Genomic DNA, 13,444 nt, shown 5'->3' on the forward strand with positions numbered 1-13,444 from the left:
TGATGTTGCAAGGCAAGAGAGTTGATATCCATTAAAGGTATAATGCTGAAAGGACCTTAAGCTGAGTTTTTAGCCTGGATAGTGGGATTCTAAATGTGTCTTGGCATTCATGCAGTTTTGCAATTCCAGACAGCCTTGGCCTCACTTATGTTTTCTAACTTTGAGCTCTTATGTTAATGGATGAGGGGAGGATTTTTTGTAAAGTTAGTTTGATGATGTTGCTTTGAAAATTGGTTAGTTATCACTGTGTTTTACTCCCAGTCCTAGCTGGGAGCTGGAAAGGTTTGAGGGAAAACATAATCTACATACTTTTATTTTCCCCAAACTGAAAAATATTTGCATATTTTAACAATGCAGTGTGCCTCCCACCATTTCTGGCCCTTTCTGGGTGTTAGATGCAGTAAGGGTGATGAGTTAGTTATAGCAAGGCAAAATAATTTGGTTTTGATCGTGGTTCTTAGGATGTGCTTTGTGCTAGCAGGGGTCTTACAGCAGCATTAAAGGCAAATGTCATTGTGACAAGTCTCTGCATAACTCTGGGGGTGATGTCTTGCTATACAGAAAGCAAACAACTTGGAATGTTTCCAGTTTGCTGTGCTTTTCCTCTCCCCAAATTCTGCAGTGCCTTGGGCAGCCCAAGAGAAGGGTGGACTGTGTTTCCTATGGCCTCTCCAAAGCCAGCAGCCAGCCATTTTTAATTTTGCTAAATAATCTCTCTGCTTATCATTTGTTTTGTTTCTTTACTGCAGCAAGCAAAAATGAAGTCCCATTCCCTGGAACACAGGAGCCAGGAGCAACCTTTGTTACAGCCCAAACAGGTATGGAGCTGCTGGCAGGGCTCTGAAGCCAGCTCAGGGCTTCCAGCACCACAGAGAAATCTGTGGATCCAGACAGCTCTGCAGGGAGTAAATAACAGTCCAGACACCATTAGGGATGCTCAGCTGGAGGGATTACTTTATGAAGATGGGATGATTTGCTGGAGGTGTTATTTGGGAATAGTTAGACCTGAGTGAATTCAGGGTAGATTCATAGGGCTGGACTGTGCAGGAGAGTCTTCAAATTACAGAAAATTGAGCTGGGATGGATCTCTGGAGTCATCTAAGTTCAAGGATTTGGCAAAGGGAATTTAATATCAGGTTCTAAGTCGTGTGCTGAACTAAGTCTGAGTGAGTGATTGTGTGGCCCATGGCTGTGATTGCATGCAACCTGTGGGTCACAGGAGTTAATTCTGGGGCAGCCTGAGAGATGTTTAGAATACTGGGGAGGGGAGGGGGGCCACAGAAAGGAGAACAGTCGACAGAAATTAAAGAAAAGCTGTTAATCTCTCCCCACCCCCAGCCCAGTGGCAGCAGTAGCCATCTGTCAGGTTGGAAACAGGTTTGCTGCTGGCATTTGCCTCCTCCCTGCACGTTTCTGAAGGGGTTGTTCTAGAAAGATGTTTTATTTCCTACCTCTTTCGCTTTCCACACTCTTGTTTCAGGACATCCTGGGCATTCTCCCAGTGGGGAGCCCACTGACATCCAGCATCTCCTCTAGCATCACCTCCAGTCTGGCTGCAACCCCCCCGAGCCCCGCCGGCACCAGCAGCATCCCAGGCATGAATGCCAATGCCCTCCCCTTCTACCCAACCAGTGACACCGTTGAGTCTGTCATAGGTAACTTTGCCTTTTTCACTTATGAGAGTTCAGGGCTTCCTCACCATGGATCTCCAGGAATGAGGCTTGGAGTGACCTGGGTGTTCCAGTGACCTCCAGATTTCTGTGTCTGTCAGTGCTGGCAGATTGCTGGAGCTTGTTCTGTGACTGTGACACGTCTGATGTTCCCTGCAGGTCATTTGGGATGAAATTCACCCACGGGACCAACTGAAGGCCTCTGAGCCACTCACTCAGAATGTCACATGGTGTAAAAGGGCCTTAGCTTTAGCTTTGTCAAAGTGACAAAGAGGTCTTGGACTAGGCAGGAAATCACAGGGGCATTTTCCACAGTTACAACCCCTCAGTTCTAAGTGAGAATTTTATAGCCAGAGCTACCACCAGGTAGATTGTAAGGACTTTGCCCTTTGTAGAGTGTAGGACAGAGGCTGTAAGAGAAAGGAAAACAGGAGAGTCTGGAGAGTGGAGTCACTCTTAGATAGGCACAGGCTTTTTGGTCACCTGTTTTTCTTCTTCCTTTTTTTTCTTTTTTTTTTTTCTTTTTTTAATTAAAAGTGACGTTTCTGAGGTGATCTCACTAATTTGTTAAAAATAATAATAGAAATGAGTGGGCATGTGTGGGATGGAATTATATTGATCATCATTAGTGATGAGGCATGTTCAAATAGATATAACAGTTTCAGGCATTAATAAGCTTTATTTTACCCAATATGAGAACCTCAGAGATGTTTTTCAAGTGTTCCCTTCTCCTGGTATTTCTTTTCCAAGTGGCTTTTCAGGAAAGCAGGTACAGAGCACAAACCAGACCCAGACATGCCATAAGGCAGTGCTCCTGTACATAAGGGATAGACTTAAAAGAGCAGTTTGGGGAAGACTTATGGGATCTGCTGTTAATTAATCAGATTTTTGTTTTCATATACCCTTTGGGAATACTTAAGACAAAAAGAAACAGGTCAGGTTCAAGAACCTGAACTGAAAAGCTGCCCATGACACTTCTGCCAAACCAGAACAGGATGGAGAGTAGGGCCCTGAGAGGTAGCAAGCACAGGCTCCTCTGCATGTAGGCTCTTTGGGCCATCCTATCTCTTGAAGTTGTTGGTCCTTTATAACATAATTGGTACCTCTGTGTCTGGCAGAGTCTGCCTTGGATGACCTGGACCTGAATGAATTCGGAGTGGCTGCCCTGGAGAAGACATTTGACAGCAGCACAGTGCCCCACACGAGTGGCATCATGATAGGTACATGAAAGCAACAGAGCTTTCTTTATCTTCTGCCAAGCAGTGTTGCCCAGTCACCTCAGTGGAGCCAGCCCAACCAAGCTCTAAAACCAGTCCCAAAATGACATTGGTTAAAACAGCAATTACAACAAACTCTGGCAACCCCTGAGCATCTTTGAAGTGAGAGCTTGCCCTTACTGACCAGCAGAGCTGAGCTGTTGCCATTGGGCCCAGCTGTCTTGGGGATGTTTCTTGAGACTGAATGGGACTTGCCTGATTTTTTTTTTCCTTTTTTTGTCCTTTTTTTCCTTTTTTTTCCTTTTTTTTTTTTTCCTTTTTTTTTTTGAATGTGTAAGTAGACTCCAGAAAGCATCTAATGCATTTCAAATCAGGCCAAATTATAACAATTTGCATCTTAAGCAGAAAACTCTCCCTAGCTGTAACAGGAAACTCACTGACCTGGTAATGCCATCCATCTGTCAGAGTGTCATCATGGTCTGCTGATTTGGTTCCTGTAATGTCTGTCTCATTTTGATACATGGAGGTAGGCTAAGGCCTCTTCTGCCTGTCTCTGATGGGTGTCCAGGGAAAAAAGAAACATCTCATAACTGTTTTGGAGGTGGTTGTAGTTTCTGGCTGCCCTTGCTGTGTAAAGCAGCTGTTTGAACAGGAGCTAACTGGTTGTCTGAAGGTTTCCAAGGGAACTGCACTGCCTGGAGCTGTACTGAGGTAGGAAAGGACCTGTGGAAAGAAAATTGCTTCCACTTCCCTGGCAAAGATTAGAGCCTGTTGGAGGTTTACTGTCCCTGGCTGCTGCTGCTCCCCCCTGCAGTGCCTTAGGGATCCTCCCCTTCTCCCTCTCTTCACATCAGGCCTGGGTGATACCTGGTGACCTTCTAAGGAGGGACACAGATGAGGAGAGAGCAGGGCTGAGATCTCCCTAAATCTGTGAGGGAGATCTGTGAGTGGCAGGCACAACAACCTCTGGTGTAAGGTGATGTCCTTTGTGGTTAGGCTTTTGTTTATTTGGGGTTTTTTGTTACTGATAGATCCAGGCACTCAGGTATGTGTAACTACAGCTAGTCACTGGTTTTTAGTGGTTGAGATCATGGTGCTCTTCTCACTACAGGTTGTTTGGAAGTATAAAGGCAGAGGCACATGTTTTAGAAGTGAATTTTTCGTGACAAAGTATTTCACCAGATACCAAATTCATCTTCTCTAGACTGACAGAGACTGACCTCTGCTCAGAAAACCTTTTGTTCCTTTGGCCACTGAAAGAGTAATCCATTGAATTGTGGAGGGTCTTAACCTATGTGGGTCATGGGATGGCAGCTTCAGTGCTCCTCTTAAAGGCTGAGAGGGGAATGAAACCTCAGGAGAAGTGGAGGGAATCCCGAGGGGCTCAGGGAGGAGAAAGGGAACCTGACACCTCCTGCTCTGAACTCCTGCCTGTGTCCACACCTCATGGCCATACATAGCCATCCTCTCTGTGTGTTCTTTGTCCAGGTGGGAGTTTGCTGCAAAGTTCTGCTCCTGTAAATATCCCCGGGTCCCTTGGAAGCTCTGCCTCCTTTCACTCCGCCTCTCCTTCTCCACCGGTCAGCCTCTCATCGCATTTCCTCCATCAGCCCCAGGGACACTTAAGCCAGTCAGAAAACACTTTCCTGGGGACATCAGCTTCTCATGGATCATTAGGTAAATGCACACTGTGTGTGTGTCCCATGTACATGCCTGTCTGTGCCATGTAAGTATTTCTTTTCAGTTGGCTTTAATTTCAATGTGTTGTTTCACTGCTGCCATGGATCTCTTCTTCCCATGAGAACAGCAATGGGACTAGAAGCTGTTTCACCAAAAGTCAGCTAATGCCTCATGAACAAGGGAGCAATTCCCTCTATTTCCCTTGTGTCTAGGCTGGGAAAGAGGGGCAGATAGGTTAATTGCCTTGCTTTGATGATTCCTTTCAGGGAAAACAGCTCTGCCTTTTCCAGCACCAGCAAAGTGGCGCTTTGCTGAGATTTCATATAAAACTCAGAGCTGGGTTCTCAGCTCAGCTTAGCTTAGTTTAGGTAGGGATTGCAGTTTGCCCTTGGTACTGCTTGTGGGCCAGATTGGCTTCTGGGAGCTCCAGAGCAGGCCTGGGCCACTGGAACTTTTCCTCCTGTTTGACACTCTGCACCAGTTCTGCAGTGTGGACTTTGCAAAAAGTGTTTCAGTTTTGTCCCCTTTGCTCCTTCCCTCCTCAAGGGTCTTTTTCCTGCGTGAGAGACTGAAGGAAGAGAAATTACTTTGGAGCTTCAGCTGTATCAGGAAGAACAGGGAATTTAGCAGACAAATCTGTTTTATTATCAAGACATGGGATTACCTTGAGAAATAAAACTGTTTGGCCTCCAGGCTACAGGGACACCAGTTCAGCTCATTTCTGTTTGTAACAGTAAATATTAATTCTCTCTATTGATGCTAGACATAAATGCCTCTTAAAATCTGAGATACACTTTAATCTTTAATATTCAGCTTAACCTAATAAAATTATTACATGCTTGTGTAAGCTATTTCTGCATGCACTTATCTGTGTAACTGCATCCCTTGTTTGCACAGCCCAAGCCCATGCTTCCATGCTTGCCATTGCTGCTTGTTAGGCTTTAACAGCTTTTACAATTACTGTAATAAAAGACATCAGAGGCCATCTCTGCTCTTAATTAGGTTGAGGCTGGCTGTTTGTCCCAGTTTTTGTAAGGAAAGGAAAAATTGCTGTTTCAGAAGAAATTAGTTATGTTTACCTTGACTGTATATTTATATAAATAAAAAGCCAAAAATTGCAGGAAATTCACAAATGCATTTAAATAATTTATTTATAAAAGATATTTTTCAATAAACACAACAAATCCTTTGCTGGGGTTTTGAGAAGATATTTAAATAGTATCTTAGCAGTTAGCAGTCATCTGTTCCATTTAACTTAGTGAGTGCACATAACATGTCAAGTGTGTAGTTATCACTTATTTGTATTGAAATTAAGTTAAAAATACCTAGTTCTGGGCTGGTTTCCACTGTGCTAGGTGCAAAATGTGCAGAGAAGGCTTTTCTGCCCAAATGTGAAATGAGAACAGCAGATGGAAAGAGGGAGTTAAAACAAATTACAAGATCAGCCTGGTCAGCACTGTGGCAGAATTTGTGGCTTGCCAGCATTCTGCTTAATGCTGGATTCCCATTCAAGAAAACTGAAGTTTGAAAAATAAAATGTGAGTTGGGATTCCATTAAAACTTCTTGCTTTCATCTGAGCACCCTTCAGAGCAGCTGAAATGGATCTGTGGTAAGTGGCCTGAGCCAGCAAAGATCCCTTGCTGCTCTGCTGAATGAGTTCATGTGCCTAAGCCCTTGGTGAAGACAATTTTGTCACTATTTGTGTCTTGGCTGGGAAGTCAGTGGTGCTGGGATAGCCCTCAGTGAGAGCCTGTTGATCCAGGGTTCACTTGCAGGCACAGTTTAGCTGCTGTGAGATCAGAATTATCAACTGCAGCTCGGTTTAGGAATATTCCCAACCATTGGTGAGCACCACTGCGTGAAAATGACTCCAACACCAAACTGGAGCAAACTGTGTGGGTGAGAGTCCACACTCTGTCTCAATATTACCTTTTCCTGCTGGTTTTCCCCTGAATGCAAAGTGTGGGTATCTACTTTAAGTGAAAGTTATGGAAAGAGTACTGAACTCTGGAAAAATAGCCAGTTTTGTCTACAACTGATATTCTATTCCTTTGTCTCCTAAGCCTTGAATTTCTTCCTGAAAAGAGAGTTTATTTGAACAAGCTAAAGTAGGGAAATGGCTGATTAGTTTTCTTTGATGCTGCTCACTAGCTCAGTGCTAGAACTCTGCAGAGGATGAAGCAGAATCAGATACTATTGTCTCTACTTGTTTATAAACAGGATTTTCCAGTTCTGTTCCTTGTGTATGGAAACAGTAATGACTTGGAGCATTTTTGTGACACTGTTTGGAAGTGAAGCTCCTTTTCTCAGCCCCACACTGAGGAGACAAAAGCAGAAGTTTCTTAGGGTGTAGGGTGGGAGGAAGCACCACCTGGGCTCTGTGAACCAGCTCTGGTGGCTGTGCTGCACTGAAAATTGGGAGGTAGAAGTAGGTCAGGGGTTCCCCTGAAAGAAGGGGCATTTAAGCTGACAGTCAGCTCTGCTGTAAAAGTGATGCTTCTAAAAACATCCTGATTGATTCGAGAGTTGCCTCCACTCAGTGTCGTGGTTCCTCCCTGCATCACTAAAAATGAGGCTTAATGGTGTGAAATTTCCCTATAAAGTCCCTCTATGATGGACTCTGGGTGCAGGGAGATGAAACTGATTCTTAAGATGAACTTTTAATCCTATTTGCACATTTATGAATCCTGGATTTCACAGGGTTAGGGAGGAAATGGGGAAATTGCCAGCACCTGTGACATAACCCTCTCTATTTCCCTGTGAAACAGGTTTAAATGGGATGAACAGCAGCATATGGGAACACTTTGCTTCAGGGAGTTTTTCGCCCAGTACCTCACCTGCATTTCTGTCAGGTCCAGGTGCTGCGGAGATGGCACGGCTGCGACAGGAACTGGATGAGGCCAACGGCACAATAAAGCAGTGGGAAGAGTCTTGGAAACAAGCCAAGCAGGTACTTGGGCAAATCCTGGGATTAGGGAGTGTAAAAGAGTGGAGGTTGTCAGCCTTTCAACAGGCTCTTTCTGGACATGTGATGGACAGAGCTGTAGGCTTTACAGGTTCTCAGCATTCTTTCCTCTCCCTTGGAAATCACCAAATTGCTTGGACTGGTGTGTTCAGGTGCTGGAATTGCAAGGTCAGATGTCACAACAGATGCCCTGAAGTGTTTGACAGTCTCTCAGACCTTTGATCCCAATAATTTATCAGTATGCAAAGTTCATCCCCTGAATGCTGTGAGCCAGATGAGTAGAACCACAGCCCAAGCAGATGGGATATGTGGAATGAGCAGTGCCTTGAAGCAAGGCTCCAAACGTGTTTCAGAATTTGGGAACAGGCCAGATTGGTCAGAACTGGTGTGGGGAGTGTATGGAAATTGATAGTTTTGCCTGGGTTTCTCTTTGGAGACAGACCAAGTTTTCAGACTGCTTCTTTTACCCTCTTTGGTTGGGACTTGCAGGCTTGTGATGCTTGGAAAAAGGAGGCAGAGGAAGCAAATGATCGCGCCAACACAGCTAACATGGAATGTGAACTGGCCCGGGAGCAGAGGGAAGCCTTGGAGCTGCAAGTGAAGAAACTGCAGGAGGAGCTGGAGAGGATCCACACCGGGCAGGACCCGCAGTTCCTGCGCTCCTTCTCTGACCTGGAGACGCTCTCGCTCTCGTCGCTCTACACCCTGCAGAAGCAGCTGCGGGCAAACCTGGAGAAAGTGGACAAGGTGAGTGCCAGGTCACAGCTTTTCCCCTTTTCTCTATTAGACACAGAAATCAGAAGCCTGATTCCAGGTAGATGTAGTCAAAGTGAGCTCTAGTTGGCTCACAGGAAGATAACTCCATCTTCTTTGTGCCTAAAGTACAGAGTGTAAATCAATCAAAGCTGCTCTGCTGATCCTAAAGGTCCTGAAAGGCATCGTGCTGTGCTGCTTCCCTTTTGCTTCAGGAGATGAGCAGGGCAGAGAGCTGCAAGCCCTCCCTGCCCTGTGTGTGACACTGACGCTGTGCCCTGTCCCCTCTCTTGCAGGCAGTATTTCAGATGCAGTCAGTGAAATGCCTTAAGTGTCAGGAGGAGAACCGGGTGGTGCTGCCGTGCCAACACGCGGTGCTGTGCGAGACGTGCGCTGAGGAGGGCGAGTGCCCCATCTGCCACCCCAACAGGCCCCACTCTCTGCAGTCGTGACCTTCCAGGGACACTCCTGAGCATATCCTAGAGAACTTTTTAACTTTATACATACGTACATATATATGTATGTGTATATATATATATGTATATATGTGTGTGCATGGGCGTGGCTGTGCACCTGTAGGGACGTGCACACACACGCACATGCACACATGAAAACAGAAAATTAGTTGCAGAGCACTTTTTAATATTTTACATCCCGTATCTAAACTGCCCCTCACCCGTGCCCCACTAATTCTAACTCTTGATGAACTTTGAGAGCTGTTTTTAATACAGATCAAAGGGCCATTTGCAAAGAGTCTGTGTTTCTCCTCTTTTCTATTTAGGTGATAACAAATTTTTGACTATTTCCAGAAGGACTTAGAGTGGGCAAGAGGGGCTTCCACGTGCTTTCCAGAGGAAGAGTTGAGATCACGGGGAGGATCGAGGTGGTTTGAAATGACTTGCTCATGCCTTCGGTCCCCCTGCTCTTTCACTGACCCAGCTTGGTTAAAGCCGTCCCCCCTGATGGGAGCTCTGCCAGGCTCCTGCCTGGAGGGCCTCACACTGCCCATCTCAGAATGTGCAGGAACTTTGTCTGGCATTTCATCAGCAAAGTTCACTTTTTAAATTTTTTTACACTCTTTGTATATTTGTATGAAAAGAAGAAAAGAGGGAAAAAAAAAATAATTTCTATTGGACCTAGAGCAAGCCAAGCCCCAAAATTCAGTGACCAGTGTTCACTGCTGATGCAGCCAACATGTTCCAGGTCTGAGCAGCCTTAGAAGTATTGCCCTTGGGTGAGCCAAAGCCCTTTATGAAGGAAATTTGGATGCAGAGGTTAGTTCTCTCCAGGCACCCCTTTGTCTGGTGGGTGTTTAGAGACTTTTTACTGTTTCAGACCAGATTAGTTTTGTTTTAGCCACAGGGACCTGATTCGTAATCACTGCTGAAGTGCATGAACCAATTCCAGGTAGGCTGAGGACATTTTTGTTGCCTGTGTCAGCAGCTCAAGGGTGGTTTGTGGATTGCTGGCTCCAGAAACCCTGGTGCTGGAGATGTGTGGTGACAGAAATAGTCCAGCAGGACAGAGAAATGCCACCAGCTCAGACCTGCCCAGCAGCTGAGCTTTCCTGTGACTTTCCTTACCAACATATCCATTGGATTTTTACATCAGGTGGATTGCAGTAACCTGCTGGGATCTCAACCAAAAGGCCACTCAGTTGACTAAACATTTTTATTTTGCACAGGGATGCTCCTGTGCTGCCCCTCCACGACCTGGAAAAGCACTGGAACCTCCAGCAGCCCACTATTGTAGGAAAACTGAATTTTTACCAGAGCCTCTCAGAAAGCTTCATATTTAATACAAACACATAATTAGGTTTGTTTCCATAATTCCACCTTTCCTCTCCATGGAAGGGGTTAATATGCATTCCCAGATGATCTCTTAAGTGCAGCTCTGTGTAGTTCTTTTTTATGTTTTCCCATTAACTTGTTTTTGGGTTTTTTGGTAAAAATGCTTTTTTTCCATGTGTATTTTATTGTAACTAGCATCAGGTTTTTTAATTTTTTTTTAATGGAGAGACACTGTTGAGTGACTATTGTGGCTATGTTGTTTGGTTATAGCCTTTGAATGTCTGTGCCATGGGGCAGCACATCTGCCTTGGTCTGATCTTAAAGAAAGACCTTTTATTAAAATACATGAACATTTCTCTTTTTTTTAGGAAAAATAAAAAATTAAAAAAAAATTTAAAGTGGGAGGGGAGGAGGAGGAAAAAGCTCAATTAAGAAAAAAAATTTACTAAAAAGTTTTTGTTTTTTTTTTTTGTAACTAACTTAACTCATAGGAAATAAACTCTTGAATCAGATCTTTAATATTTATAAGCAGCAGAGCTGATCAGCCTGTTTTTGGCTATGGTTTGTAACACTTTTTATGAGCGTGGGGGTTTCTCTGCTCCTCTGCCTCCCCAGGGGCTGCTCAGGGGTGATGCTGCCTTTTGCCAACCCTCTTTTTCCAGATGTGTCCAGCAGCAGCTCTGTGATTCCAGCAGGGAATCCCTCACATGGAGCTTGTCCCCTGAGGGCAGCCTGGGCTGTCTCTGGGACAGTCACAGGGTGATGCAGGACTTGGGGGGGTTTAGGGCAAAGAGCTCTTTGCCTCCAGTTTCCCTGGGTTACAAGGAAAAATTCCAGGCCAGAGAAAATGTGTTTTTCCCTTTTGAGTAAAACAGTTTCTCTGTTTTAAAACTTATACTGAAGGACCAAAGAATTCAGAATTTCACCTGTTTTGTGGCCCTTAAATTTGAACTTTCCATTGCCACACTGCACTCATGGCAGAGCAGCCTGAAGGAATTAGCACTAGACCCTTCCCTTGCCCCCACCCCATCCTCTCTCAGCACTCTCTTTGCACAAGCACATAGACTTTCTCACTTTTCTCTGGTTCTTGAAGAAACACTTCCTAAATTTAGGTTTCTATCAATTTGTTTGCTGCTTTAAAAAAAAAAAAAAAAAAAACCAGGAGAGGAATATTGAAATGTGAATTTATTTTCTTAAGCATCAGATGGAAAAGAGAACTTCATCTTTGCATATTTTTAGAATGTTCTGGTGGGCCATTTAAAGACAATTTTCGAACCAAATGAGGTGGGAGCAGGGGGAAGGAGCAGCATTCCTGACCCACTCCAGCAGTTGTTGCTGCCTGCTCCGTGCAGGAAGGACAAACCATAATCACAGCACTGCAGTTGAGGCTTTAGAGTCTGTGATCAGCTTTTGTATGGTGTAAAAAGAGCTGAAATAAACCTGGTGCTAATAAGTGCAGCCCCTGTCACGTACTGTCAGGCTTCCTTCTGAAGCAGGAACTCCCTTTCCAGGACACACAGTAACACAGCAGAGCTGAGGGGGCTTCACAACAAAAGTGGGGTCCACAGGGTTCCTTGGGGAGCAGCCCAGCTGAACAGCCCTGACCATGGCTGGCTCCTGCCTCCTCACACAGACTCCTGAGTGGATAATGACATTTTCCTCCCCAAATGTTTGGGAGCTTCAGAAGAGCTGACCTTGGTGATTAATTGGGCAGGTCGGACACTTCTGAGTTGAGAGCTGGGGGAAGGAGTTGTGGCTGTGTTGTGAAACCACAGCATCCTAAAGGTCAATAAACTTTTACATTATTATGGAAAACCAACCTAGAAGCAGCTGGCTTGGGACAACACTAGCCTGGGTAGATCCAGAGCAACAAGCAGGGTCAGAGCTGTAGGTGAGAGCCAGGAGGTGAAGGATTTTAGGCTGCCAGGACCACTTTGAGCTCCTCTCTGGCCTTAGGTGCCGTAGCCACGTGCCTGCAGTGGCACAGGAGGGACCCAGGAAAGGTCTCAGAGCTGGAGCACATTTCCTAAAGCCGATCCCACCCCTGGGGGTCCCTGCAGCTGATCCCTGCTGAAGGGTTTTACACTTTTGTACATCTCTGAAGCTGAACCTGAGCCACTGGCAAGGCTTGTGCAGCTGAGACAATGAAGAGAATTCCTTACCCTGGGAGGAAGCCCTTAACACTGAATGGACTCAGTCACCCCTTGCTGTTCCCCCAGCCTCTGAACCTCCTCTCTTCCTCCTTTTCCCCTATCTGAGAAGGAAGAATATTACCAGTGTTTTCCTCCAGAGTTATTATAATCCTTGGAGTGATGGCCAACAGCAAAATAGATGTTACTGATGTAAAACCTAGTATTTTAAAGGTGAAGTATTCCTGCAAAGTAGTGACTGCATTGGAGAGATTTCTGGGGCTTCCCCACTCTGTAGCTTCCAATGTTAAAACAAAATAAATACAGTATACATTTAAAAAAAATAATAATAATACACACTGCAGTATTTCTGGTGGCAATTCTTGCCCAGTCCCTTCCCTGCTTTCCCCAGGAGGAAGGGCACTGGGCAGAGGCGCCCCTAGTCCGTGTAGAAGTTGGCAGAATGGTGATCAGTGGTGTAAAACGTGTTGTTGATTCCATGTATAGAACTGTGATTTCAGCTGTCGTTCTCTCGTACTCTGTAAATATGTGTTTTGGCTGTCGGAAACCTGGTTTAGACTCTTTTCTTGGCAGAGTGAATTTGCATGTGGGGCTGGAAAGAACTCAATCTGTGTCACAGTTTCCAAGGGCAGGATGGATTTTTTTTTTTTTTTAGACGACAATAAATTTTTATTTTTTTGCTAAGAAAAAAAAAATACAAACTGAAGCGGTGTGTGCGTGTGTGTGTGTGCCCGGGTGGATGTGCAGCCCTGGGCTCTGCTCTGGGCCTTGGGAGGGTGGAGAAATCTGGGATTTGGAGCCCTCAGAACAACAGATCCGGGGCCAATTTTCACACAACCAAGAATAATTTCTCTCCGAGCTCCCCTCCCTTTTCAGGGTGTTGAAATTCACTTTGCTGGTGGAGGGGTGGTGAAAGAGGGGGAACATCAATGCAGTGTGGTTAAGGTGGGGCAGAGACCTCTTTGGAAGTGCCAAATCCAAACATTTCTCACCCACATTCTTGGTCTGGACATGGATTTATGTCCTGGAAGAGCCAGGCTGGGCAGAGGTGAGCTGTGCCTGCACAGTGGTTGCAGTGTTTTGTGTTTTGGCATCCAGAAGAACACACCTGGCCTGTGGATCCAAGAATTATCTGTTAATTAATTTGGTCTAATTGATGCTTCAAAGATGCATCAACCACTTCCCATTAGTCCAACCACAACAATAATCTGAATGGGC

At 45.2% G+C, this 13,444-nt stretch overlaps 1 protein-coding gene across 6 annotated transcripts in view; it reads left to right on the plus strand.

The window, feature by feature from the left end:
* Window positions 1-12,932, plus strand: part of UNK (unk zinc finger) — a 47,111-nt gene extending 34,179 nt beyond the window's left edge. For 4 of the 6 annotated variants that reach the window (XM_063175648.1, XM_063175649.1, XM_063175644.1 and 1 more), the window contains 7 exons: window positions 750-818; window positions 1,481-1,655; window positions 2,789-2,890; window positions 4,376-4,564; window positions 7,337-7,518; window positions 8,023-8,280; window positions 8,583-12,932. In XM_063175648.1, coding sequence (XP_063031718.1) covers window positions 750-818; window positions 1,481-1,655; window positions 2,789-2,890; window positions 4,376-4,564; window positions 7,337-7,518; window positions 8,023-8,280; window positions 8,583-8,738 — 1,131 coding nt within the window. In that variant the 3' untranslated portion in view covers window positions 8,739-12,932. The remainder of the gene's footprint in view (window positions 1-749; window positions 819-1,480; window positions 1,656-2,788; window positions 2,891-4,375; window positions 4,565-7,336; window positions 7,519-8,022; window positions 8,281-8,582) is intronic. The other 2 variants (XM_063175645.1, XM_063175646.1) reach the window with 2 other exon arrangements.
* Window positions 12,933-13,444: the final 512 nt, after the last annotated feature.

Source organism: Melospiza melodia, chromosome 24, assembly GCF_035770615.1.
Source record: "Melospiza melodia melodia isolate bMelMel2 chromosome 24, bMelMel2.pri, whole genome shotgun sequence".
Taxonomy (NCBI): domain Eukaryota; kingdom Metazoa; phylum Chordata; class Aves; order Passeriformes; family Passerellidae; genus Melospiza; species Melospiza melodia.